The sequence below is a fragment of the Chenopodium quinoa genome, unplaced genomic scaffold (assembly GCF_001683475.1).
Source record: "Chenopodium quinoa cultivar QQ74 unplaced genomic scaffold, ASM168347v1, whole genome shotgun sequence".
NCBI classification, from domain to species: domain Eukaryota; kingdom Viridiplantae; phylum Streptophyta; class Magnoliopsida; order Caryophyllales; family Amaranthaceae; genus Chenopodium; species Chenopodium quinoa.
Genome location: NW_018743391.1, coordinates 3,036,598 through 3,063,137, shown reverse-complemented (window position 1 = coordinate 3,063,137; position 26,540 = coordinate 3,036,598). Strand labels below are relative to the sequence as shown.

The window sequence follows — 26,540 nt, the reverse complement described above, 5'->3', positions numbered from 1 at the left end:
AGCATGGAAAGAGCCCAAACAAACTTCTATATGAGTCTATCAAAACAATTATACAAGTGGGACTTAAATTCATGACAAAATTTTGGTTTCATCTTCTCTATTTTCAAGTATGTTTTAATAAGTGGTACTAAAACAACTAAACAAGCTCTTATATATGTAAAGTAAACAATCATTCATGGGTTATATCACACAATATTCATAACTTTTGATATTGTCTTTTTCATTTCATATGTAGTTTCTATAAACAGTACAAATGTCATTGGCCAACAGATCAAAAGAACAAACTTACCCTCAACCAAAACCAACTATAAAACTTTGTCACAAGTAATACATGCTCTTCTTCTAAATCCTACCAAAAGGAGCTTGAACTTCTCACCTTCTTTTTTTGCATAACATCTATCTTTTTCATCCTTCATTTTCCTTCTAGAAGCCAAAATAATTGTCAAGATTAACAAAAATGGAGAAGAAAAATGCAATTAAAGATGAGGCTTTGTTGCAACACCCTTATCTTCTTGTGTTAGTTGTTGTATTAGGGTTTATTATAATGGATCCATTTGAATTGGGTCCTTTGGGAGGGTATGAGTTCAAGCCTATTAAGAATCAAATTGCACCTTACAATGAAGTTATGAAAAATTGGCCTAGAGACAACCAAAGTCGATTGGGCCAACACGGTAAATTGGAGTTTGTTGATCAAGTTTTTGGCCCAGAATCATTGGAGTTTGATAAATTGGGCCGAGGCCCATATACCGGATTGGCAGATGGTCGAGTTGTAAGATGGATGGGTGAGAAAATTGGGTGGGAAACATTTGCGACTGTGACATCAACCTGGTTAGTTTTCGGTAATTATATCGGTTTACAATAAGTTAGGTTTCACTCTTGAGAGAAGACAATCTAATAATAAATGTGTTTTTCTTTACTCGAAAAACCATATCGGTTTACGTTATGATACTTTAACTATTTTCAAAGATTTTAAATCACTTCATTTAATGTAATTGTTGAGATTGCTTAAATTTTGCTAATGCATTTTGAAAGGTCAATGAAATTATGTGGGAAAGGAGTTGACTCAACAACAGCAAAGCAATGGAAGTTTGAGCAATTATGTGGGCGCCCATTGGGCCTTAGGTTCGATCAAAAAACAGGAAATTTGTACATTGCTGATGCATATTATGGGCTTCTTGTTGTTGGGCCTGAAGGTGGTCTTGCTACTCCTTTGGCAACCCATGTTGATGGAGATCCCATACTTTTTGCAAATGATCTTGATATTCACAAAAATGGCTCAATTTTCTTCACTGATACTAGCAAGAGATACAATAGAGTGTAAGTACATTTTCTTCCTTTTGTATAGATAATTCAAAATGTTCCTAAATACGTCGAAAACCACTTAAAATTTGTCTTGGAGATGTATTTAGCACTACTTTTATGTGTTGTAACTCGTAATCTATATTACAAGATCTGTCACCTATTTTAAGTTACTTTCCCCGTTTCAAAATAACTTACACGATTTTGGGTTGTTACAGGCACCACTTCTTGATATTATTAGAGGGAGAAGCCACAGGTAGGCTTCTAAGATATGATCCATCTACCAAAGAAACACATGTTGTATTGGATGGCTTGGCTTTTCCTAATGGAGTTCAATTATCAAAAGATCAAACTTTTCTCCTCTTCACTGAAACTACTAATTGCAGGTTATAATCATACTCCTTTCACTCTAATAACATGCTTTTTTTTTGTTTTTTTTACTAGTAATAGATACACTTCGCTAATCTCTGAATAATAAACCATATTTCTATTTGGACCGTCACAAAAATAAGAACCATTTTAAGATATTTTAACTCAATTTTCTAAACATGGCCTAGATAATTTTTAGATCATAACTCATATGACGAGTGATTAGTATTTTAGTACAATATTTTCGACGGGTGATGCTAAGAAACTTGTTACATGTAACACAGGCTTATGAAGTTGTGGCTTGAAGGCTCAAAAACAGGACAAGTAGAGGTGGTAGCAAACTTGCCAGGGTTTCCAGACAACGTAAGACTAAACGAAAAGGGCGAATTTTGGGTAGCTATAGATTGTTGTAGGACAGCACCACAAGAGGTGATGATCAACAACCCGTGGCTAAGACGAATGTATTTTAGGCTGCCACTACCCTTGAAGATCTTGGCTAGGCTAATGGGGATGAAGATGTACACCGTGATTTCGCTTTTCAATGAGGATGGGAAGATCATTGAAGTGTTGGAAGATAAACAAGGTGTTGTGATGCAATTAGTGAGTGAAGTTAGAGAGGTTAATGGTAAACTTTGGATAGGAACTGTGGCTCATAACCACATTGCTACTCTGCCTTACCCTGCATTAGTTTAAGCCATATTAGGGTGGTTTTGTTCATGTATGTTGTTTTTTCTAAGGAGAGTTGTGTTGATGTTTTGGAATTTCATGCAAGAGCTTGATTTATTAGATTTTAGAGTGATTATTGATTGAATAATACCATAAATTAAACATTATACGTGTAATCTAATAGTTCATGAAATAACGTGCAATCAGATTTGACAAAACTGACTCATACTTGATTATGAGGCTTGATTACTCACCCAATTGAAAACCTAATTTAAGATTTCAAAGTGAGCTAAAAAAAACACGTGCGGTAGAATTAAGAATCTAGTACAAAAGTGACCTCATTCTAAGATGATAAGAATTACTCCATTTGACATTACATTATGTACGATAGAAAAAAAAAATTAAAGTTTAATTAATTACCATCTTAGAAGATTATGAAATCTAATGACAGGTTCTTTCTCGGATTGAATGAGCTCAAGAATGACAAAATCTCCGATTTTGAAGCCATTGGCACCATATAAACCTCGCAATTTTCCAATATAAGCATACTTTCCCTTGGTATATTTGAAAGGTAGCACCCATTTACGTCCTTTTTCATCTATTATCCCCACGTATTGCCTCTTGTCTAGCCCATTTTTTCTTGCAAATTCCAACGGAATGAACTGCATAATCACACCATAATTATAATAGGTGACACAAATATATATATTCGTTAGTACTATATATATAATTAATTACCATAATCACACCATTTTTTCTTGCAAAAATCCTTGTATGAGTTAGTAATATTATATATATATATATATATTATATAGTACTAACTCATATAAGGATTTTTCGCCTTTAATATACACCCTCCTCCGTTTAGAGACTTAGTGTCTGTTCACATTTACTAAACTGAGCTGAACTGAACTGAACTGAACTTAGTTGATACGAATATTTTATGAGAGAAGGAAATTAGGACCTAAACTGAACTGAACCGATTGGAGCTGAAATGAGCTGAACTGAACTGAAATCAAGCAAGCCCTTAGGTATAGTTTGATCAAACTATACAAGAGAACTTCAAATGGAGGAAGTATGTTAAGTACCCATCTATGGTAATCTAACACGATAATATGACACCTACGTGTTTATTTATACATACAATTAAAGTATACTTACCAGCTGAGCTGACTTGTAGCTATGATTCATCAAAACAAAAGTACAATAAGGATGCCCGGTTGGATCAAAACCAATATTTTTCTGCTCTTGAACCTTGTTGTTCTCCGTTCTATTTGATAACCTTTCATCGACATCTGCATATGAATTGCTAATAAAATCGACATATAACAAAATATTTTCTCCGTTATATATTATATGCTCTTTCTTTCATTTCTAAAAGTTATTTCTATTTAAATAGTAACTGTCTAACAAAAAAGGTAAAATATAAAAAAAAAAAACTATTACAAAAACTTTGGGTAGCACTACCACAATTAATTTTCGGCAAGAATCTCCGGCTGAGGAAGCTCATTTTATAAGGTTTCAATCAATTGCGGTAGAGAATTGATAACAAGGGAATTCTATAGCCGAACGTAATTACATGTAAACTGTCATTAATTCTACATAGTAAATGTTTTAATTTCTTAATTGAATATTAAAATTAGGGTTCATAACCAAAAAATTGAATTGAGGGTTTCGCAAAATTGGGGAAAAATTTAGGGCAATTGATGTGTATTACCTAATTTAGGTTAATTTGGGGTTTTTGGTAGAAAATTTTAAAAAATACGCCCTAAAACAGAGATTTTTGTCGGAAAAACATGTGGTAGTGATATTCAAAGTTTTTGTATTTTTATGGTAGTTTTTTTAAAAAAAAATTAAAAATAAATAGTAGCTGTTAACAAAATTTCCATAAAAAAATAAAAGTTTTATCAAGCGTTGAAAATTCGTGCTTACGAGCAGTAGGATCAACAATAACAGAAACGTCGAAAACCAAGTAACCTTGATATTTTAACTCCAAGAAATCACCAATTTGCAAATTATGGTCTTGGCAAAATTTCTCCCACCCATCTTTGAATTGAACCTTATTTTTACTTAACTCGATATTCACATCCCAAATTTTCTTGCTCTTATCTCTTAATAAGATCATCTTATCCTCTTCAATTTCTGATCCTACACCAATATTTATTGGCTTCGGGATTGGCTGCATGCAAAGGAAAATAAATGTTAGAGAGTTTTAGCATCATTTATAAAAATTCTATGGTATTCATCTTTAAAATAACTATCCCGCCAGAAAAAAACTACTTTTTCATTAATTTTTAAATAATTTTATGGTATTATTATACTGATTTTTTATTGACTGATTTTTCATTAATTTTTTATGTCAAAATTTATTATAAATATTTTTAATTTTTAAAATTTATTTTTTAATATTTTTATGGTTAATTTATGAATTATTTTTAATTTCAGTAATAATAAAAAAAAAACTAAGGAAAATTATAAAAATATTATTTCAAAATTAATAAATGTATTTTAAAAATTAGATAGATGACTTATAATTAATTTTGACATTAAAAAATGAATCAAAATCAGCCAATAAAGAATTAGTATAATGATAATCGTTTTAAGGATGACTACCATATAATCATCAGAAATTATTACACCTATATACATAATCTTTAACGAACGGAGAGAGTAAGGAGAATTAAGTAATAAATCGTTATTAGACATCTTACTAGTGCAACTGACTCGTAGCTGCAATTCTGTAGAACAAAAGTACTTGGTCTAGATCCCATATTTCTTTGCTCTAAAACGTTGTTATTCACCTCCCTTGACAACCCTACATGCACATCTGCATAGAAATTGGTAATAATCTAACTTAACATATAACCAAAAATAAATAAATTACTCGTACTTTGTATTATCTTTTTTATAAACTCATTCGTTTCTAAAAGTTCTTCCAGTTTTATCCGTTACTTATTTCACAATAAAAACCGAACATAAACATTAAACACTAAACACATACCTTTGGCTTCATTAAGAGTGGCACCAGAATTATTTCTCGAGCCACAAGAGCTTAAAGCTTGTACTATTACATAGTTAAATTGATTAGATTCGTCATCAATTGTTGCAGATTCGCGCTCACAAGCCGTAGAATCAAAGACGAAAACATCGAAAACCCAGTAACCTTGATGCATAAACACCAAAAAATCACCAATTTGCAAATCATGGTCATTGCAAAATTTCTCCCATCCATCTTTGAATTGCACCTTATTATTAATTAACTCAATTTTAACATCCCAAATTTTCTTATTTTTGTCTCTTAGTAAGGCCATTTTCTCTCCAATTTCTGCTCCTAAACCAAGATATTTGTAAAATGACTTCGGTATTGACTGCATGCAAAGGTAAAATAAAATATTACTTAGAAAAATTAGCATACTACGTTTATTATTTCTTTTAGATTAGGACAAAATTTGTAAAAGAATGAAAATTATTACACCCCGTTTATACGACATGAGAAATAGTTGTCACGTTGATAGTGAAATTTAGATTAGGACGGAGTATAGTTTAAGGCGGACTTACAAAATCAGAAAGAAAACCGGGAATGAGAGGCTGAAAAAAGTGTGGTTTCTTAGGGTGGAATAACCTCATCTAGCTTCTCTAGAGAAATTTTCTAGTGTAATTTTGTTTGCTTGATGTAAACTCAATGTGTGTTACAAATATTCTTGTGTAAATTTATATGGATGGAAAAGAGTATACCCCTTTATGCTATCTTTCTTCGTACCAAAAAGAAAATTATATTTTCTCTGTTTTATAAATTACAACACTTTGACCAAACACATTTAATTGTACTCTATAGTATAGCTTCAATATTGTCTATTAAAATAAATTACAAGATGTTAATATCATGATAATTTATCTACTTGTATCTAATCCTTCAATATATTACATGATAACATTTTTTAACATTAGTAAATAAAAAAATCGAACTTAAAGTAAGTGTAAAAGTCAAATTATTACATTTTAAAAAAATAAAATAAAGAGAGTAATATTTTTTTTTTTTTAAAAAAGGTTTGGTTGAACTTAAAACGTTAACTCAATGTTTCATTCAATACAATATAATCTAAGCATATTTAGTTATTTACATAGAAATTGTTGTAGATTATGTAGTCTCGTTTAGTCATCTTACATACACCCATCAAGAAATTGCTCTCTTATTCGATAGTTTAGGTTTTAGTATTAAGAGAAGACAAACCTAATCTTTCCGATTACACGGTTTTCTTAAAAAAAATCTTGTACATTAAAAGCACTAGTTAGAGACTAGAGGCTAGAGGTAGATAAACGAGGTACTACTAAGTTTGGAGGGGTGAGCTAGGCATTGATTGTGGTTAAATGTGGGTAGTTGGGTCTTGACTATTTGGGGAAGTATTAAGGAAGTTGGACTTTGGATTCAAATACTTCTGAGTTCTGACAATGACTTTTGAATGGGTGAAAGAAAATTAATCACATACATTTTGGTCGGGGACAAGGGAGGTCAAACCGATGGATAAAGTTGGAACATTTCTTGCTTCAACCGAACATTTCTTGCTACTCGTAGTACTGTCAAAACGGTGTGACAGTTCGATTTTGGTTTGGTTTGAAATCCGTTCGATTTGCAAACGTTTTGGTTTTAAATCGGTTTAAGTGTCTTACAGGTCGGTTTTGCTTCGGTTTATTCTCGAGCGGTTTTAATTCAGTCAGGTAGTAAACGGTTCAGTGCAGACAGGTTGCGGTTTGTTAACGACTCAATGTAAACGGTTTTTATCTCGATTCACACGGTTTTGGGTTTAAAACGGTTCAATTCTTTTTTGGTCCAATTTAGAATGGCTTTCGGGTTAGATTCAATTTTGGGTTAAAAACGGTTCAGTTTTATTTCAGTTCGGTTTAGAACTGGTTTGGTTTCGATACAGTTTAACATTATTCAGATCGGTTCGGTTTCAGGCTTATTAGAAAACGGTTTGGATCGATTTTCGATTTGAAAAAAATCAGTTTTTAAACAGTTCGGTTAAACTAGTAATACTTGATAAAGTAACTTTAGTTTTAGCAAATTCTGTTAGTAAAATACTAAGGCACCATTCTTAATGTAGCGTTTAGTTGGGTCTGTCTCGTTAAAAAAAAAATGGTAGCCAAAAAAAAAAATATAAATAAATAAATAAACAAGTATAGCCTTGTGTTGGTTGTTGCACTTAGCTTGCACCTTTTACATTAAAAGCACTAGCAAGTAGCACTGGCAAATTTACCAAACCAAAATCGCTTAAGTGCCCAAAATCGAACCGTTTAAAAACTGATTTTTTCAAATCGAAAATCGGTCCGAACCGTTTTCTAATAAGTCTGAAACCGAACCGATCCGAATAATGTTAAACTGTATCGAAACCAAACCAGTTCTAAACCGAACTGGAATAAAACTGAACCGTTTTTAACCCGAAATTGAATCTAACCCAAAAGCCATTCTAAGCTGGACCGAAAAAGAATTGAACCATTTTAAACCTTTAATTTAAGTGACTATTAAAATATATAGATTGTTTTTTGTTATTTTTTTTGGAGGACGAGAAGCATATAGGTATGTTAGATTGTTAGTAAATATTGCGGATACATTAGATAAATGTTGCAGAATCATCAAGAAAAATCAAGAGAAAGAAAATGTCGAGGCATGACTTTCTTTATTTTACCTTTTTCCGCAATGTCAACCTCATTTAGCTCTAATTTTCATGATCACGTTCCATGCGGACCATGCCACTACTAAATTTGAAGGGGACAATATGAAGAAGCCCAATCACTATGCAAAAAATTACTGTCTTTCATAAGATTTATAAATACTTGCGCAATAATGTAATCAAACAAACTCGTTGTATTACACAATTTAACTAGTACAACAGGAATTATGATCCAAAAAGAAAAAATCTAATATACTCTAGTGTACAATATTTTCCCTTGGAATAATCATATTTACAATTAGGGCATCGGCAGTCACGTTTTGAAAACCAATCGTCGATGCAATGGCAGTGGAAGTTGTGCCTGCACATTGGAAGAATCCGAAGCAATTCTCCGTCTTCAAACGGATATATATATATGGCACAATCTTCATTAACAAATTCTGTTTGCCTATCTACAAAGTATATATCTAATGGAAATCTTCTATATATTTTTTCGGGTAATTTACGCTGGACATAATGTCCAGCTAAATAATAATAACGGAAAATATAAGCTATTACTAATATTACAACAAAAATTGCTACAGAAATGGCTACAACATTATTTCTCATGAGCTCGGTGATATTCTTTGGTCCTTTTTTTCCATAGACTACCGGCAAGGATGCAAGGTGCCTAGATTATGCACGAACATGAATTATCAATGAACTAATTAAATTTTAATGCAACTAGTGTAATACCCCTAGTGCTGTCAAATTTCAAACCGAAACCGTTTAACTGCCCGAAACCGACCGACCCAAATGAGAACCGAACCGATTAAAAACTGATTTTTTTGAAACCGAAAACCGACCCGAACCGTATTTTAGTAAACCCGAAACCGAATCGACCTGAATAATGTTAAACCGTATAAGAACCGAACTCGTTAACAAACCGAGCCGAATATAAACCGAACTGAAAGAAAACCGAACCGAAAAAAACCGAACCGTATCTAACCCGAAACCGGTACCAACCCGAAACCGTTTAAACTGGCAAAAAAACCGCTTACACCGAACCGTTAGCAAACTGCTACCCGTTTGCACCGAACCATTTAAAAACCGAACTGATTGTAAACCGAACTGGTTATAAACCGAATCGTTTATGAACCAAACCGCTTCTAAATCGAACCGTTTACAAACTTTTTTATATAATTAAATGGATTTTTTTTTTGACGAGGATATAATTAAATGGATTAAATATTAGAAATCTTAGAATATTTTTTTTAAAATAGCAAGGCAAATCATTCATTAAGGTCTTAAGGATAATCAGTGTTCACAAACAAGAGCAAAACAAGCAGGCTCAGGCCCCGCCTCAAACTATTAGCAACACTACTGCCTCTAGTCATGTATACATTTGAGGTGATGAAACCAAATGAACAAAAAACTTGTAATATTAAGTACCAAGGCTTGGCTGAAGGCGTAATAAATAAAATTAATTCACAGAGACTATTAAGCATATGATTACATTGATTCTGTGAGTAATAATGAAATAAAGATGGGAGTGTGCTAGTGACATGAATATACTATTAGGCTATGTTTTAATTCAGATTCAACTATAATTTAGTAAACTTGAAATGGAACCGATATGAATAACGTTAAAGTGGTTATACAATTGAAGAACCGAACCAGTTATAAACTGAACCGAAAAAGAACCGAACCAGTTATAAACTGAACCAAAAAAGAACCGAACTGTTTCTAACCCGAAACCATTTCCAACCCGAAACTGTTTGAACCGGGATAAAAACCGTTTACACCGCACCGTTAACAAACCGCAACCCGTCTGCACCGAACCGTTTACAACCCGGACTGTTTACAACCCGAACCGAATTAAAACCGCTTAAGAATAAACCAAAACCGAATCGAACCGATAACTATTTAAACCGAACCAAAACCGACCCGTGAGACAATTAAACCGATTCCAAACCGACCCGATTAAATACCGAACCGATTTCAAACCGAATCGAAACCGAACTGTCAAACCGTTTTGACAGTGCTAAATACCCCCTAATAAACTAACTAGATTAAAACATTTATTTATCGAAAGATATAATGAGTTTTTATTGTAACTTGAAAAAAGAAAAAAAATTCACTGCATTATAACGTACTTCAATTTGTATAATTCCCCGTACAAAAAAAAAAAAAAAAGTAAAATTCAAGTATCTAATACAAGATGTCAAGATATATACAAAGTATGTCAAATAAAATTAATTTAACCTCTATTTTATCAGCTTAATAACATTCATTAAGCTATATTTTTGTTATTTCTTACAAATTAATTGTATATTTTTGCCACAATATGATGTCATAAATCTAGGTTCGTTGATAAGGGAATGCCTAAAAGCCATCAACACAGGGTCCCTCATTTTAAAGGCCCAAAAAACTTGAAACATCCTCTTTTTATTTTTCCTCCATCTTTCACATTTTTTCATGTCATGGAATAAATTCGGAGTAGGACTCACAAACAATAGTTATATGTTTTTTTTTTTTTTCAGAGTACATTATAAATAAGAAATGTGTAGTATAGGAAAGATATTAATTAGGAAAATAGTTATCTCGTATACTTCAATTTGTATTGTTCATGTTTCTAACACAAGACATATGTATACTTATGAGTAAACAAGAACTTAATTTACCATGTTATCAACCCATTGCATTAACTTATTTTACAAAAAAAATAAAAAAAAAATAATAAAAAAAAAAAAAAATTACCGAGTAAAAGAACTTAATTTACCATGTTACCAGTAGTCTCAAGAATGTTAGCAATGATCGAGGAAAGCAGCCTTGATACCCGTAAGTTTGAGTTGATGCCATGGCAGTTAATGTAACAAGATATTGCCTTAATTGTGAAATGAACATCAAATATAAAAATTATGAATTCTTTTGTTAATTCAATGGAAATAATTGAAGTATATGAGTTCAATTCTGCATGTATGCAATGTTATTTATACTTAGATCATACTACTAGTAAGCAAATTCTCTACGTAACAAACTCGATCATCAGTGTTAACTAAGCGCATTATCTAATTAATCTCTGTAATTTCCCAAATTTAGTGATTAATCTAGCAAGTGTCGTCTACATATAAACCATTGATTAATAATAATTGCCAATAAAATACATATTAGCATGTTGTAATTAATACGAGTAATAATTTACAAATGCGGCAAATTTTTTGAAAAAAATTTCATGAAATGGATTCTTACGATATCGTACACTAAGAATTAAATTAAACTGATCCACTCACTAGTTCATACTAGTACTAAACTTGGGAATTTCAGATGCTAAAGATTGTCTAGCTGAATTGGCTTGTGAGTATGACTCCCTTTCTTGGCAGAATAGCAGGTGAAATTGTTAATTTTCCAAAAAAAGACACAATATTTCAGCAATTTCATGCAGATGTATCCAAAATTTTAATAACAAACATCATATACTACCTCCGTTAACTATTATTTGCAACAAAGGAGTATTTTATATCTCACAAATAATACCTCTTTGTTGCAAATAATAGTTAACGGAGGTAGTAAATTAAATGACCTTAACATACGAATCAATAAAAATAATAAGCTTCAACTGATAATTAGGAGAAGATAACCTGTAATAAGATGATTGACCTTATGTGATTGAAAATCATTGACCTTATGTGATCCAGATTATAATGACCTAAACTACACGATTTTTGAATCGAATCTAGCCTGAACCAAACACAATCCATATGACCTGTTTGTATCTCAAGTTTCATCTAATGCCATTACAACCCATTGATGTGAAAGAAACTTATATAGTTATATCTGTAGCTGTTCATCTTACATCCAACTTAGGAGTTGGTCCAGTTTACTCATGCTGTCAGCCTGTCATGCATTTACATTAGTACTAGAATTCGAGCAGCAGGACAGAAAAAATATACCTGCGACTACTTCCATGTAAACTACATACCCTGAGCTGCAGTCTATGGCAGCCAACGTAGTTATACATGCCTTGCATACATAGTCTTGGTCTGCCACATCAATTTTGTTTTTTTAATTCAGTTCTCAAGGATCTTCAGCTGTGCCGTTGAGGAATTCATCACCTGCACCACCAGGCGATCCATTTGATAACCGATTTGTGGCTGGGGAATTTGAATAAGGGGAATACACGGGGACTGGGCTGCTTCGAGTGTATCGATTCTGTGCCGCAGTACTACTTCTGGTAACTTTAAGACGGGCCTTTCTACCCTGTATGTATTAACAAAGATACGTTTAATAGATTCAGACAAATGATCAGCTAAAAGAAAACAAATTGTTGAAGAGCAAAACAGTTTCTTACAATATAAATTTCCACATCTTTACTAGGAATTACAGTATAAATTAGTTTCAAATTACCTTTCCCATGCATTTCTCCAAATGTGGTGCAAATCTTCCAGCCGTAACAGATCTCCCACAGTTCATGCAATCAAATACGTCGTTTGCTACAGTTGGGTGAGTTTGTCCAAATATGTCCACTACGTGCTTTCCATTTACTTCACCACTATTACTTGAATCAGCAACCTTAACCCTGGCTTGTACTGACAACTTCAATTCTTCTTCCTCTTCTTCTAAATTCCGATCAAGTCCAAGCCTTGCAATACGGTGACACTCTGATGCAACATCAACAATGATCGAATCCAAGAGGTCACCAAATAATTGTGATGGAAGCTGCAAGCACAAACCTCATACATTCAGCAATTAAAACACGGTACGCATGTAACAAACAGGATATACATAAATAACACAGGTTCAGCTATCATGAATGGTCAGCATATGAATCTGGTCAACTTAAAAAAAGTTAAGATTCACATCCATCTCGTATTCAAAATCTCTGATCCACTGCAGAGACAATGTCGTATGTTCATATTCAGCCACATACATGTTATATCTGGCTCCAAAGTCGACCTCTAGACATCACTGAAACCTTGAACAAGTAAATAAAGATCCTAGATCACTGAAGCATCAGTGAATGAATACTTTATTTGTTTATTAGCTTGCGTCAGATGTTATCCTACATCAATTAAAATAAAAATTGAAATTTATTGTGTATAGTACAAAGAAACAACCTCTGCATTTTAACTAAATTTGGAAGAGAATATAACAACCCAAAAGCAGCATGTTGCAGATCTGTACGCAGATCATAGAATCAGTTACATAAATAGCTTGACGGGTATGTCACAGAAGGCTGCAAATCAACCCAAAATGCAATGCTAGATAGATTTAGACACATGCTAACCTTCCTGGGTCTGATTTCATAAAATGATGTAAATCAACCCAAAATACAATGCTACCCAAAGCTGTCAAAACACAGTTGCTAATGTTGCTACAGCAACACCTCAAACACCCTCCCTAGCCCTACCCCTCAACCCAAAAAAAGGAAGCGAACACTCAATTGTCTAGGTAGTAATTTTTTTACAGTATCAGCAGCAGAAGTCTTTCTGTTGCCCCATCTTTTCACCAATCAATCTTTCCTATAAATTTCATCTTGAACCAGAACACTATCTCTTGCTTGATTAGCCAGGTTCCTACAAACCTACAGATATATAAAACATGATAGATATGCTCTCGTCAATCTACATCATCCCTGATGCAACAAGCGCCACTTTGATTATGGAGATGATCAGATATCATCCACCATTCAGCACTATCCATATTTCAAAGCAAAGTCCATAATTCATGGGCTCATCAATTTTAAGCAAGGAAGTACCATCCAAGTTCTTTAATTCAAAGACCTCTAACCTAAATCAAGTGCCTCTTTCACAACAAGACATCAGCAACTAACCATCAAGGTTGAATTCAGCATAAAACCTGTGCAGCTTCTACAGAAATATTTCCTCCTTCATAAACTGTACCTTTGATAGGTGCAAGAATTTGAGTCATTTATGGAGAAACTATTCATGTAATTTATTTCCTACAATAGCCCAATGGTCACTTTGAATATAGTGAAGCTTTGTGAGGGTTGATCAATACGAGGATATCTTTGATCCTAGTAAAGTAGTAAGCCCAAAATATAACATTTTAAGTTATATGTATAGGTCGTCTTTCAAAGAATTTTGGTCTCTGCCCCATTATTTGACGTTGGGAAACAGAACAAAGAGGTTCAATCACATTGATTTGGCAGAAAAGGTTCAAAAAAAAAAAATTAGAGTATTGCAGATTTGCAGTGCTCTTACCTTTCACCAGCTATAAAATTATAGATAATCTCTCTATGGTTCTTTTGTCTGTTTTCACCGATGTTCTGTCTTAGTTCTACCGATTTTTTATTGCATTGTTTGTGGAACAGGGATAGCTAATGAAACCTAGTGAACATAAATAGCATTGTTATCAGCCTATTTCTGCAATGATATTCCCTAATGTTTGTGTCAGAGACTCGTTATAAAGGGATAGGAGTCTTTGATAAAGCTTTGATCCTCAAGCAAGCTCAGAGAATCATAATACATCCAAAAGTGATTTGTCCAATGTTCCTGGAAAAATAGATAAGGCATAGAACGAGAGCTAGCAAGGGCCTAGCCTAGCCCCTTGGCACAAGAATGGAATTCAGAGATGTTTCATCAATAGTTTGCTACTTGCAGCTGGACATGAAACTTTCACTCAAGACACATTGTCTACCTTGGGTGCAGTGAGATATCACTTGAAGGTATGTTATAGAAGATAGTAGCATCTCAATAAAAGTTAGCAGAGAAAAAGACTTGTTTATACATTTGAGGTGAGCAACCTACATGTATTATTTTTAACCCTCTACCTTTTTCCAATGATCAAGAATAAGGTTGCTTTCCCTTACAGTAGTATCCATTAAAAATTAGGAATTTGTGGTTGATAAGAATTCTGGTAGCAATCAAGGTCAGGAGGATAAATATTATCTATACAAACGGGACAGGGGGGTGGAAGGAGGGGGGGGGGGAGGTTGTTCAATCTATAGAAGAATGGAAAATTCAGAAAATAAAAATGATATAGGCGAAGAGAATTAGAGGGAAAGTTGATAGAAGTAGTAACTGAATTTCATAGAAACTAAATCATCAAATGGGGTTTACATTCCCAATTTTTCAAGAAACTGGACACTCCCAATTCTAAGCAACCACTCAAAATATTCTGCTTATTTTTCATACTGACCTCCACCCTATATAAAAACGTTTTACTTAATTTCTGCCCTCTATGTCTAAACTCCTCAACTTATTCCCCAAGCTACCTCATAACTGAAATACACTACGATGCCAATAGTGTCCCTCCCCTCCCAAGGTTAGTCTATTACACCTATCTAAGTGGTTAAGTTATTACGGAGTAGTAAAATTTAAGAAAAGGAGCAGTTCCAAAATATGAAGTAATGAGATTTGTTTGAGCTTAGTACAAATAAAGGGAAATGCAGAGTTGTATACATCAGATAAACTCTTTAGAACTGCAAAGTGTCGGCCCAACGTTGGACACTAGACAATTTCCGTTTCTATGTTTGTGCTGTAGTGAGAATAGATTGAGAACCAATAGCGGATTTACTAACAATCCATCGATAACACTTCCCTCTTCCTTTTCAATAGTAGCATACTAGTCCTCAAGTAATTCCTATACCATTAAACAACATGCCAATTGTACTTTATGTCAATTTGCATTCCCATTTCCATCCATACGCCATAACCAATAACTAACCGATCCACCAACGATTCGTTTAAGCCTCGAAAACAAGTGACTGATTTGTCTATTTTGTTGGTGATCAGATCACAATTATAACTTATAACAAAAATCAAATAAAAAGCCAAAAACCACAAGAAAATTGTAAAGAACTAGGAGCAAGACAGAAATCGGCTAAGTACCTGAGAGTTTGATGAAGATGAGCTATCTTCATTAGGCACTGACATTGCTACAACTAATTGCAGGTAACAGGAACCTGATTTCAATTTCAACAGAATCACAACATCATAAATTTAAATCCTTTGATTATATAACCAACAAAAGAATTAAAATTACAAACTACAACAACATAATTCAACAGAAATTACAAAATTGCAAAACCCTCAGAACTAATTGGTACAATCAAATCAGTTGTTTATACTTCTCGAAATCAAAACTTTAAATCACAAAAAATAATTACGAAGATAGCTAGAAATCGACAAACGAATTGAATTGAGATGAAATTTAATGAAGATAATTGAATTTAAATGTGTGATGATCAGAGATAAAATTGGTAAAAATTAATCGAAGAGAAATTAAAACTTGATAATTAAAAAAAGTAGGAGAGAGAAAAACGTCGACTTACAGTCGAAGAAGACAAGACGGCAAGCCGGAGAAAAGCCGATTACGCGGAGGAGCAGTCGTGCGGTCTAAAGTGCCTCAGCCTCTGTGGCAACTTGGCAATAGGATCAATTTTTAGATTTGAGTTATGTTAAATTACTGTATTATGTTACATGAGTCAGAAATCTAAATTGGATATTTTTCGAATCGGATTGTGTGTGTTTAGTGTGCTTTTGACACCAAAATTACCTCATATTTGTATTAACTTGTTTGGTCTATTTTTGAACCATTTTTTTTTACATTTTACTACGTATTAAAATGGAGTTATGGATTCTATACTACGTATCTTATAATTTGTGTGATTTATATTTTGACAAAATTTTTTTACATGTCATTACAGGAGTGGGGTGAGGTGGGTGTGAGATTATAGAGGATGAGGTGAATTTATAAACCCTCTCAGTATGAGATTTCATATCTAAAATGCCTACCAGACAGTATAATAAATGAAATGGACTTTAATTCCATTCCAAAAGCTCCAATCAAACCCTAAATGGTATGAAAAAGCCTATACCCTTATGATACACCATCTATTTCATTAAATTAGTTTCATATTATATTGATATATAGATTGATTCATAAAAAAGTCGTACATTATTCTTTATTTAATTAATTTACTATTTATGTGTAGTAGTTCAAAAAGGTGGCAACATAATAAAGTACAAATGATTAAGATATATATCATATGTATCTCGTAATAGAAAGTCAAAAACACTAAACGAGCTATCTTGTGAAAACTTCTATCGGATTTCAAAATTGAGCTTCAACTCCAATCGGACTCATTATAATTGATGCATTTTGCAAAAGGCCGGATCAATCTAATTAATCAACTCAACTCTGCAAATTAAAAACAAGTTCACCTCAATTATATGTCAATCAAATCAATGCAATCAATTACTCTACAATTAAAATTATAATTCATATGAAATTAGTAACTTACTATAGAAATTCATTTTTGGTGTTTCTCCTGATTCAATGAGCTCAAAAGCAACATGATCACCATGTTTATTGTGAAAATTTATCCACTTTCCGATATAAGCTGATTGACTCTTTTTATAACTCCTCAAAGAAACTGTCCATTCTTCCCCTTCTTCATCTTATAGCACCATTTCGTCACAGCTTTTATTTACTAGATCATTGTCCCTTGCAAACTTATTCGGAAGAGGCTACAAATCAAATATAACCAATATAATTGCAATGGCATTAGTAAAAAAAATTCCACGAAAAAGACACACTGGGAAGGCGATTAGGCAAAACTTGTATGCAATGAACGAGTTTATTGTATAGAAATAAAGAACATGATTGATCTTATGTACGTACAATATATAATTGTATACAATACCTAGTGTATATTTAATCACGAATGTACGGTATGCTTAGTAGCTTACCATTCCTCCCCATGTCAAACAGTATGGCTTCACAATACGGAAATTCCCTGGGTTTGAAGGTAGCTTTTGACGTTGAATAGACCTTGTAATTTTTGTTCTTTTTCAACCCTTCAATATAGGTAGACAAAAAAAAAAGTAAAAAAATAATAATAATTCCAATTTTATTATTACTCGTATTATTATTATATACCTATTTTCAATACTATATTATGCTTAGCTAAATACAAGAAGAAAAAAGGGCACCAAATAATTAAACCTTTTTCTTGAGCAACTTTAAAACTTTTAAATTAAGCAGATGAACATCCTCTTGTTGGGTTTGAGAGTGTGGAGAACGGTTTCAAGAAGGCTAAGGGGGTGCATAGCTTAGGAGATTAAGCTATGGGCTATTGCTTGGTGTAAAGCAATGGTGGATGTCAAAGGGCTGACTTCAAATGGGCATATCTCAAGATCTAGAAGTGATATTGGGATGATTCAAGTTGGAGGTGATAGCTCGTCTCAAGAGCTTTCCAACGCCTGGTCATAAGCTCGATTTGGTTAAGAATCGAGGGAGTTATGACTGCTTTAAGAAGAGTTGTCTGCGCAGTGAGGGAGTTCGACCGAACTCATGAAAGGTTCGGTCGAACCTAGTAACTTCTGAGTAATTGAGGCAGAATGTGTAGCCTTTTGATTTCTAGAGCAGGTTCGGTCGAACTAAGGGAGATGTTCGACCGAACCACCTTATGTTCGACCGAACTCTAGGACGGTTCGGTCGAACCATCGAGCCCCTGTTCAGCGACGCGATTTCTTTTATTTCGCTCGGGATGTAATCTTAGCCGTTGATCTTCTAGCACTATATATACTCTTGTATTGTCATTGTAGAGAAAAAATGTGATGAAGGGAAAGATGTAGAGATAGAGAGAGCCTCATGTAAACCCAAACACTTAGGGTTTGAGTGTTCTCAGAGTGAGCTTGGGTGGGAGCTTTAATGGTGATTGAAGCTTGTAATCTACATTGTTTTTCATCAAATTGTTACTCCATAGTGGATTGGTGGGTTTTTCTCCCGGTTCTCGGGTTTTCCACGGTAAATTCTCCTTGTCTCGTTTATTACTTGTTTTTCCGTCTTCGTTGTTGTTAATTGTCGTTAATCGCAAACTTAGCTAGCACGTTGGTAATCCCTTTCACCTCTTACATTTTAAATATGAAATTAAATATCAGAATTATTTCTCAAAAATCATAATTAATATTTAGTAACATTATAAGCAAATAAATCAAAAAGATCAAGCAAAACTAGTACTAAAAACGGACCTTTCTCATTTTTGAAAAAATCCTTGATAATTGGATTATTTGAATTGGAAACTTTCACCTTTTTTGTAGACGATTGATGATTATCACCCAGAAATGGACGCTCACAACAAGTAGGATCAAAGACGAAAACGTCAAAAACCAAATTTTGATGATGCTTAAACACCAAGAAATCACCAATTTGTAAACCATGATCCTTACAAAATGTCTCCCATCCATCTTTAAAATGCAACTTATCATCATAATAACACACTTTAACAAACCAATAATTATTTGATGATTTAACTCTTTTGTTTCTTAACACGGAATGCTTTTCATTAGCCTCCTCTTTATATTCTTCGCCTATATACTTGAGAAATGACTTTGGTATCGACTGTCATACATATAGTGCAACAATATAATTAGTGTACGTAAGTAAGGTAAGGTACGTTTACATATACATAATCCACAATAAAAATGTGTGATCGCTATGTTTACAAAAAAATAGTATTGAACTATAATTAATAAAATTAATTATATGTGATTAAAGTTTTTTAGAGAGAATAATTTAAGGGAAGATGACTTACGAAATTGGATTGAAATCCTTGAAGAAGAGGCTGGAAAAAGTGGGGGTTGATTGGAGAGAATTTTTTCATATTATTAGAGGAATCCTCCATACTTAGTTTAAGATTAGTGTGTAAGTTTACCTGGTTCAGATTTCAAGATTCCCTTAAATAGAAAATAAATAGTGATTAATGCTCTAGGTAAATCAACAGATGGTACTTTATTATTCTGCCGTAACTTTATTGCACTTTCTTTCTAAAATTGAAATAGATATTCTATACATAGCCCTTGCCCTTTTGGAGTACATGAGATATACAGATTTGTTGGTAAGAGAGTTGTAAAGTACTTCTTCTATCCCTTATTTACGTGTCTATTTCTACTTATTATGTGAGTAATAATAAATAATAAAAACTAGTTAGTGATCCGGGCGAAGCTCCGAATTTCTTTCTTCTCTCCCTCCCTTTTTTTATTTATTTTTTATTTTTTTTATTTTATTTTTTATGGAAGATTGTGGATATTACTTAATTTTTTTTTACGTTGGTATATTTAAACTTTGATAGGAAAACTTTCAATAAGTAAATCACATCAGATACATACCGGTTACAAATTAAGTGGGTCAAAACAATTTAAATACATTGTAATTATTCATCGTTCTAATTGAGCTCAAAATAAATACAATCGGTTACAAAACTTATTTTGAGTGATGAAAATTAATTAAATTATTTTTTTCAACTGATTTAATTGATTATTATACAATCAATACTATAATACAATTAATTAATTTATCATACAATTTATTGACATGATTTAACATGTACATGTAATCGATTATATTATGTGACAGTTTAATCGATGACGTGTCTAAATAAGAAAAAGAAAATGACACATGGCGATATGACACTCCTTGCATTTGAGTTTTAATAATATTGATTGATTGATTGATAGGCATATGCAAATAAGGGATGGAGGGAGTATTATATTTTAACTGCTGAGATTAAGGGTCTGTTCTCATTGACTGAACTCAGCTGAACTGAACTGAACTGAAATGAATATTTTATAAGAGAAAGAAATTAGGAGCTGAACTGAACTGAACTGAATTGAGATGAACTGAGCTGAACCGAACTGAACAGAACTGAGCTGAAGTGAACTGAACTGAACTAAACTGAGCTAAACTGAACTGAACTGAATTTCAACGTAAGAGAACAGACCCTAAATGTGGATCGGAGCTCAAGAAATGCATGCATCAACATATATTTGTTGGGCAATGGATCTTAACTTGGCTTGAATTTGACCGGATTAGTTAGAATCTACGGAGTAGTATGGTTTAAGAGAGATTGATGTACCCTTACAACATTGTACGGCCAAATAAATTAATATATCGATGAAACTTAAAATGGTTCACAAAGAGAAATTTAATTCCATATGTGTTGTACGTCCATATCTAAATTTGACTTTGAATCCATTTGTTAAGATAATAACCTAATACCCGATAATGAGTAGGTACAATCAGTCCCACATAAATAACTAGATCAAAAACAAGATTAGTAATTGTTATAAGTAAGATATATTTTTGTAATTTTACCTATTACATTTAAGATCAAATTCAAGGGATGGATTCATATGTGGTCAATTTCTTCTTCAATAATGACCAACTCAATAAAAACTTATATGAAGTATATATCATAGGTTTTGTTAGTTATAAGAAAAAATAACATAAGTTTACTATATGTGAAATTTGCATAAGATTTCTAATACCTAGCTATATGAGAATTTTGTATTCTTAGATAGGTGTTTACTGGTAGAAGTAAATTCATGTATTCAATCTATCGTCTCTTGCTTTATATTGATTCTTTTTGTGCACAATTTGTTAGATAAACAACATATGTAAATACCAAATTATGTGTCAAAAAAAAAAAAAAAAAAAATCCAAATTCATTTATATAACAAGATATGTAGGCATGAAGCAAATACTTCGTTCACAAAATGTCGATTGAGTTGGTCTAATCCATTAATACATATTAACATACTACAATTTGCAAAATGTAACGTTAATTATTGTCTACATTAACTGATAAGGGACTTGAAAAGTCATGCAAAATATCACCATCAACTTAATTATTGCTGCAAAAGGAACTAATTGATCAACTCTTCTCTGCAATTAAATTGAGCCCCATTAATTATCTGCACACCATCAACTCAATTTAACTCTGCAAAATGCAATAAATTGTTGTAATGCGTTAGCTTACGTACATAATATAACCCCTCTACCTCAATTTTACTACTATTATTAGAGCCAAAAAGGGTAATGTTATACGTAGCCCTAAGGGCTATATATAAGCATTAAATATACTCTTGAAAATTGTACTCCGTATAAAATTAGAAATTCTGACAAAAACACGCGTAAATCAGTGTTATTAGTGTTTATATTTTGATGATTTTTTTTAACTTTTTTACGATTTTCAAGTGTAAATTTAATGCTTATATATAGCCCTAAGGAATATGTTTAACATTTTCCTATTTTATAATATTAATAATATGATATGAATAATCACCTACAATATAACATGTATGTACATATAATATTTACGTAAATGTAATGCTTGGATATTAAGAGTTGAGTGACTTACTATAGAAATTTATTTTTGGAAAATCTCCGGAGGCAATAAGCTCAAAGACGATAGGATCACCAGGTTTTAGGTCGTTAACAACGAGAAACTCGTGTGGCCTTCCGATGTAAACACTAGAACCACGCTTATGGTGCCTCAATGGAAGTAGCCATTCTTTTCCTTTTTGATCTATTACTGTAATGTCGCACCATTTATTTGCTAGGTCGTGTTTCCTAGCAAATTCCATGGTAATAGGCTACAAAATTTGAACTTTATATAAAAATAAAACATATGTATTGTTGTACGAATAATTGGCGAAATTTAAAATACGTAGTACTAGTTAATATTTCCTCCGTTTGGAATTAATAGTTATATGCTTACCAATCCTCCCCAGCTAAACCAATATGGCTTCACAACGTTGTGGCAGTACGGATATCCCCTTGATTTGAAGGTAACTTTCGATGATGAATTGACCTTGACGTGGTCCTTTACTGGCTTTTTCAACCCTTCAATATATTGGTCATTAAGCACAAAATAATTTAATCGCATCATTATTTCACTAATTTATATCTATATCTATATTTATACTAATCTATTAAAAGACAATCTAAAAAACGTTCACATGTCACGTAACTCCCCTTCATTACGCCACGTCACCCACTCATCTACTTATTACGTCCATACGTTTCTCATTTTAATAAATAAAAAAAAAAGTTCACTATAAGATTTAAACACCCAACCTCTAATTCTAAACTACAAGAATTGAACAGCCAACCTCTAATTCTAAAACTAAGGGCTTGTTTTGATTGACTGAACTGAACTGTATTGAACAAAACTGGACTGGAAATAATCTAAAGAGAACAGGCTCTAAGTATCTTATCACAAAGCTATGTGATTTTTCATGCAATTTTTTAATATAAATTATTAATATGTTGTAAATGACAAATTTAATTACAAGAAATTTGAATCATAAATTACAACATATATTAATTATTAGTTCCATATAATAATCCAATTTGGGACATCTTCGGGCTCAAAAACTAGTTTATTTGTTAAATTATTTCTATGGTCCTAAATATTTACTATTTAGTACATGTCGAAAAATTATTGAGTTAATTGTCAAATTTTGAAATGGAAAATTTACCGAAGAGTAATATTAAAGTTATTAATTGTCAAATTTTGAAAATTCACATTTGTATGGAGTAATATTTATAAGGCAAAAGCTAACGAACGCTCCGGGGGCGTTAGATAAGCTAGATAAAAGTAGAAAGATTAAATTAAAATGAACATTAATTACGCTGATCGACGCGAGATTTTGTCATGCTTTCCCAAATTAATACCATTTTAGACAATATTTTAAATGCTTATCCAACGCCCCGGGGGCATTCGTTGGCAAGAGCCTATTTATAATATGGAGTATATTTTTACAATACATACTTAAATTTACCATGTATATGCAAAGACACAACTTAAATTTACCATGGTATGGAATAACTTTGTTTTTGTAAGTTGTGTCATACGGAGTATGAAATAAACAAACATTTTACTACATCTTTTTCTTCATTAAAGACTTTATTATTTACAATTATCAATTAATGAAATAAGAATATTTCCTCAGTTCTTTTTGTCTATTAAATATTTACAATTATCAATGAGTAAAATTAGTTGATATTATGCTAATATACATTGCGACAAATTAAATAAAATCATAACTAAATATATTATATCGTCTCTTACATTTAAATTATTTTATAATTAAATTAAAGTGATTAGATGGAGTTTATGTGAATAGTACTTATCAACTAGAAAAATGAAGTAACTGACCTTTCTCAATTTTGCAAGAGCCCTTCTTAGATGGAATGTTTGAGCTAGAAGATCTCACATTTTCTGTAGTCGGATTATTGAAACCAGGAAACGGACGCTCACAACAAGAAGAATCGAAGACGAAAACATCGAAAACCAAGTTTTGATGATGCTTAAACACTAAGAAATCACCAATTTGTAAACCATGATCCTTACAAAATTTCTCCCATCCATTTTTAAAATTCAACTTATCATCAAAATAACACACTTTTACCATCCATAAATTATCCTTAACTTTATAGTTTCTTAATATAGCAATCTTTTCATCAGCCTCTTCAATGTCTTCTCCTAGATACTTGTTGAATGACTTCGGAATTGCCTGTCCATCCAATATTATAGTTAATTCATACTACGTATGTAATTACGTATACAATTAATTAAACGTTAGTTCATCAACTAATATATATATCTTAATTATATTAAGGTTTAAAGGAAGAGAGATTAAGATAATTACAAGAAATTAAATTGACTTACGAAATTAGAATCGAAACCCGGCAAAAGAGGCTTGAAAAAATGGGAGTTGATGAGAGAAAACTTCTTAGAGGAACCCTCCATTTTTAAGACTATAAAGGGTAAGGTTACCTTTGGTTTAAGGGTTTCCTTAAATAGAAAATAATGGGGTCTTGTATAAATGCATTTTATATTTCCAATACGAGTATAATTGCACTTATTGTTTTATCCTAATATAGTCGTGCATTGACTTTGCTAGATTTATTACAATGTCTACTTTATTTATTTATTTATTTATTTTTTGAAATAAAATTGATTCATAAATAAAGTCATACGACATCTACAAAGAGATTTAGATTTAATGAATACATAATAATTGAATCAAATAAAAACATTTCATAAGCAAAGCTACGATCGTTGTTGCAAATCGTACATTCTTCATACCCTCTTTCATATAGCTGTGATTTACCGCCTGTTTGGGTCCAATTTAGTCAAAATTGGGCCTGAGCACTAAATGATCCAATTAAAAGCCCAAGGTCAAGGTTCAACTCTCCAATTGCTCAAAAGTCAGCCCACAAAGTAAGCCAATTGGGCTAAAGCCCAACCTCTCCAAATATGATGAGGTATAAAAGCCCTCATATTAACACATTCAAGGAGAGAGTCATATTCTTACATAAGACATCTCATAACATCATATACACTATCAGACACAACAACACATGCATCATCACATACATTATCTCATACACGGATTATTCCAACTCATATGCTCATTCTTGCATTGAGAAATACTCCACAAAAGCCTCAAGCTACAAACTCTCTTGCATAGTGTCTTCCTTTTTACACATTGTACTGACTTTAGCATCGGAGGGGCCTTCCTCGGAAACACCCCCGAGGCTAGTTTACGTGTGTTCACTGTGCAGGAAACCTTCGGCCCAACACAGCTTGGATCGAATCCAGTCTTCTCCATTTTAGTGGACCTTCGGCAAGGTCCCATTGTTTTCAACCGAAACAATTTGGCGCCGTCTGTGGGGAAGACTTTCAAAAATCTTTAAGCCAAATTCCTAACCAAGATCATCTTGCAATTATCTTAGCAGCCATGGCTAAGAACCGCAAGAGCAAAAGCCTCCGTCAAGGAGCGGGCGAAAAGCCTAAAACCCCTACACCATCGCCCTCGCCGGACCGGAACTCTCCCAAGGGTGCCGGCTCGGGGGAGGATCACACAAGGAGAATTCCCTATCTCCTATAATGCATGACTCCCAATATAGGCCGGACCACTCTCGGTCTAGCAGGGGTCAGTCTGATCATAGGACATATTCGGTGTCCCAAAGCCAACCATCGGCTGCACGGCCTCATTACCACACTCGGCCGGGGACCCCTTTGACGGGGCCCAGTTCGGAGGAGGTGGCAAGAGCGCTGGCAGTACTCATGGAGGCAATGAGGGCACAGAATATGCCACCGCCTCGTGATCGAACTCCTCCGCATACCCGGCATCAGCGGAGGAAGTTAGACCATGACGGTGGGAAGCTTCCTTCCTTCCGGGAACTGGAAGAGTGGGAGGAGGATTCTTGGAAAAATGAAAAACAGAGGAAGAAGAACTCTCAATTATTTAAAGGATCCTCATCCTCAAGACCAGCAGCGCATAAGAGCAGCAGCTCAGCTTCTCGGCCAGAATCTACTCGCCGGGAACCTGAGACTGCTCGCAGAAGCGTCCTTGACCGACTCGGCGGCCAGGAACCGAGCGTGCGTAGTCGCCTCACGTTCCCTGCAGCCGAGGCCCAGACTTCCCAGCCAGGGACGAAAACCACTCCTACCTCTCTGAGAGGGCGGAGCGCGGTCCCTTCGGCCAGGAACAAGGGCAAGGCCATTATGCTTCCCGCTAGTTCACCATTCGAGCAATGGATACTAGAAGAGCGCGTACCCACGGTTAAAATACCGTCGCATATCACATATGACGGGACCACGGATCCGAAGGACCACGTGGCCTCGTATGAGACTCATATGCATCTTTGCCCCAGATCCGAGGCGACTTGGTGCAAATATTTCCCAACCACTCTCAAGGGGGTCGCGCAAGCGTGGATCTCCAAGGGAGTAAGGCA

At 33.5% G+C, this 26,540-nt stretch overlaps 5 protein-coding genes across 5 annotated transcripts; 1 reads left to right on the top strand and 4 right to left on the bottom strand.

Moving 5' to 3' along the window:
- LOC110738790 (protein STRICTOSIDINE SYNTHASE-LIKE 13-like) lies at window positions 1-2,527 on the top strand. Its single transcript, XM_021919224.1, has 4 exons — window positions 1-828; window positions 1,033-1,317; window positions 1,518-1,685; window positions 1,953-2,527. Exons 1-4 carry the CDS (start codon window positions 458-460, stop codon window positions 2,359-2,361), a joined length of 1,233 nt encoding a protein of 410 aa, XP_021774916.1. The 5' UTR covers window positions 1-457; the 3' UTR covers window positions 2,362-2,527.
- Window positions 2,528-2,594: 67 nt separating this feature from the next.
- LOC110738791 (B3 domain-containing protein REM5-like) lies at window positions 2,595-6,058 on the bottom strand. The gene is made up of 6 exons (XM_021919225.1): window positions 5,893-6,058; window positions 5,336-5,702; window positions 5,046-5,161; window positions 4,267-4,513; window positions 3,496-3,629; window positions 2,595-2,996 (listed from the first exon to the last, which is right to left on the bottom strand). The coding sequence occupies exons 1-6, from the start codon at window positions 5,959-5,961 to the stop codon at window positions 2,751-2,753; spliced, it is 1,179 nt and encodes a 392-aa protein (XP_021774917.1). The 5' UTR covers window positions 5,962-6,058; the 3' UTR covers window positions 2,595-2,750.
- Window positions 6,059-11,648: 5,590 nt separating this feature from the next.
- Window positions 11,649-16,429, bottom strand: LOC110738789 (ataxin-7-like protein 3). Its single transcript, XM_021919223.1, has 4 exons — window positions 16,279-16,429; window positions 15,836-15,909; window positions 12,390-12,701; window positions 11,649-12,242 (listed from the first exon to the last, which is right to left on the bottom strand). The coding sequence occupies exons 2-4, from the start codon at window positions 15,878-15,880 to the stop codon at window positions 12,060-12,062; spliced, it is 540 nt and encodes a 179-aa protein (XP_021774915.1). The 5' UTR covers window positions 15,881-15,909; window positions 16,279-16,429; the 3' UTR covers window positions 11,649-12,059.
- Window positions 16,430-21,352: 4,923 nt separating this feature from the next.
- LOC110738548 lies at window positions 21,353-22,855 on the bottom strand. The gene is made up of 3 exons (XM_021918948.1): window positions 22,510-22,855; window positions 22,150-22,384; window positions 21,353-21,729 (listed from the first exon to the last, which is right to left on the bottom strand). The coding sequence occupies exons 1-3, from the start codon at window positions 22,678-22,680 to the stop codon at window positions 21,719-21,721; spliced, it is 417 nt and encodes a 138-aa protein (XP_021774640.1). The 5' UTR covers window positions 22,681-22,855; the 3' UTR covers window positions 21,353-21,718.
- A 1,071-nt stretch (window positions 22,856-23,926) lies between these two features.
- On the bottom strand, window positions 23,927-24,546 carry LOC110738602 (B3 domain-containing protein REM9-like). Its single transcript, XM_021918995.1, has 2 exons — window positions 24,466-24,546; window positions 23,927-24,310 (listed from the first exon to the last, which is right to left on the bottom strand). Exons 1-2 carry the CDS (start codon window positions 24,544-24,546, stop codon window positions 23,927-23,929), a joined length of 465 nt encoding a protein of 154 aa, XP_021774687.1.
- Between the last annotated feature and the right edge of the window lie 1,994 nt (window positions 24,547-26,540).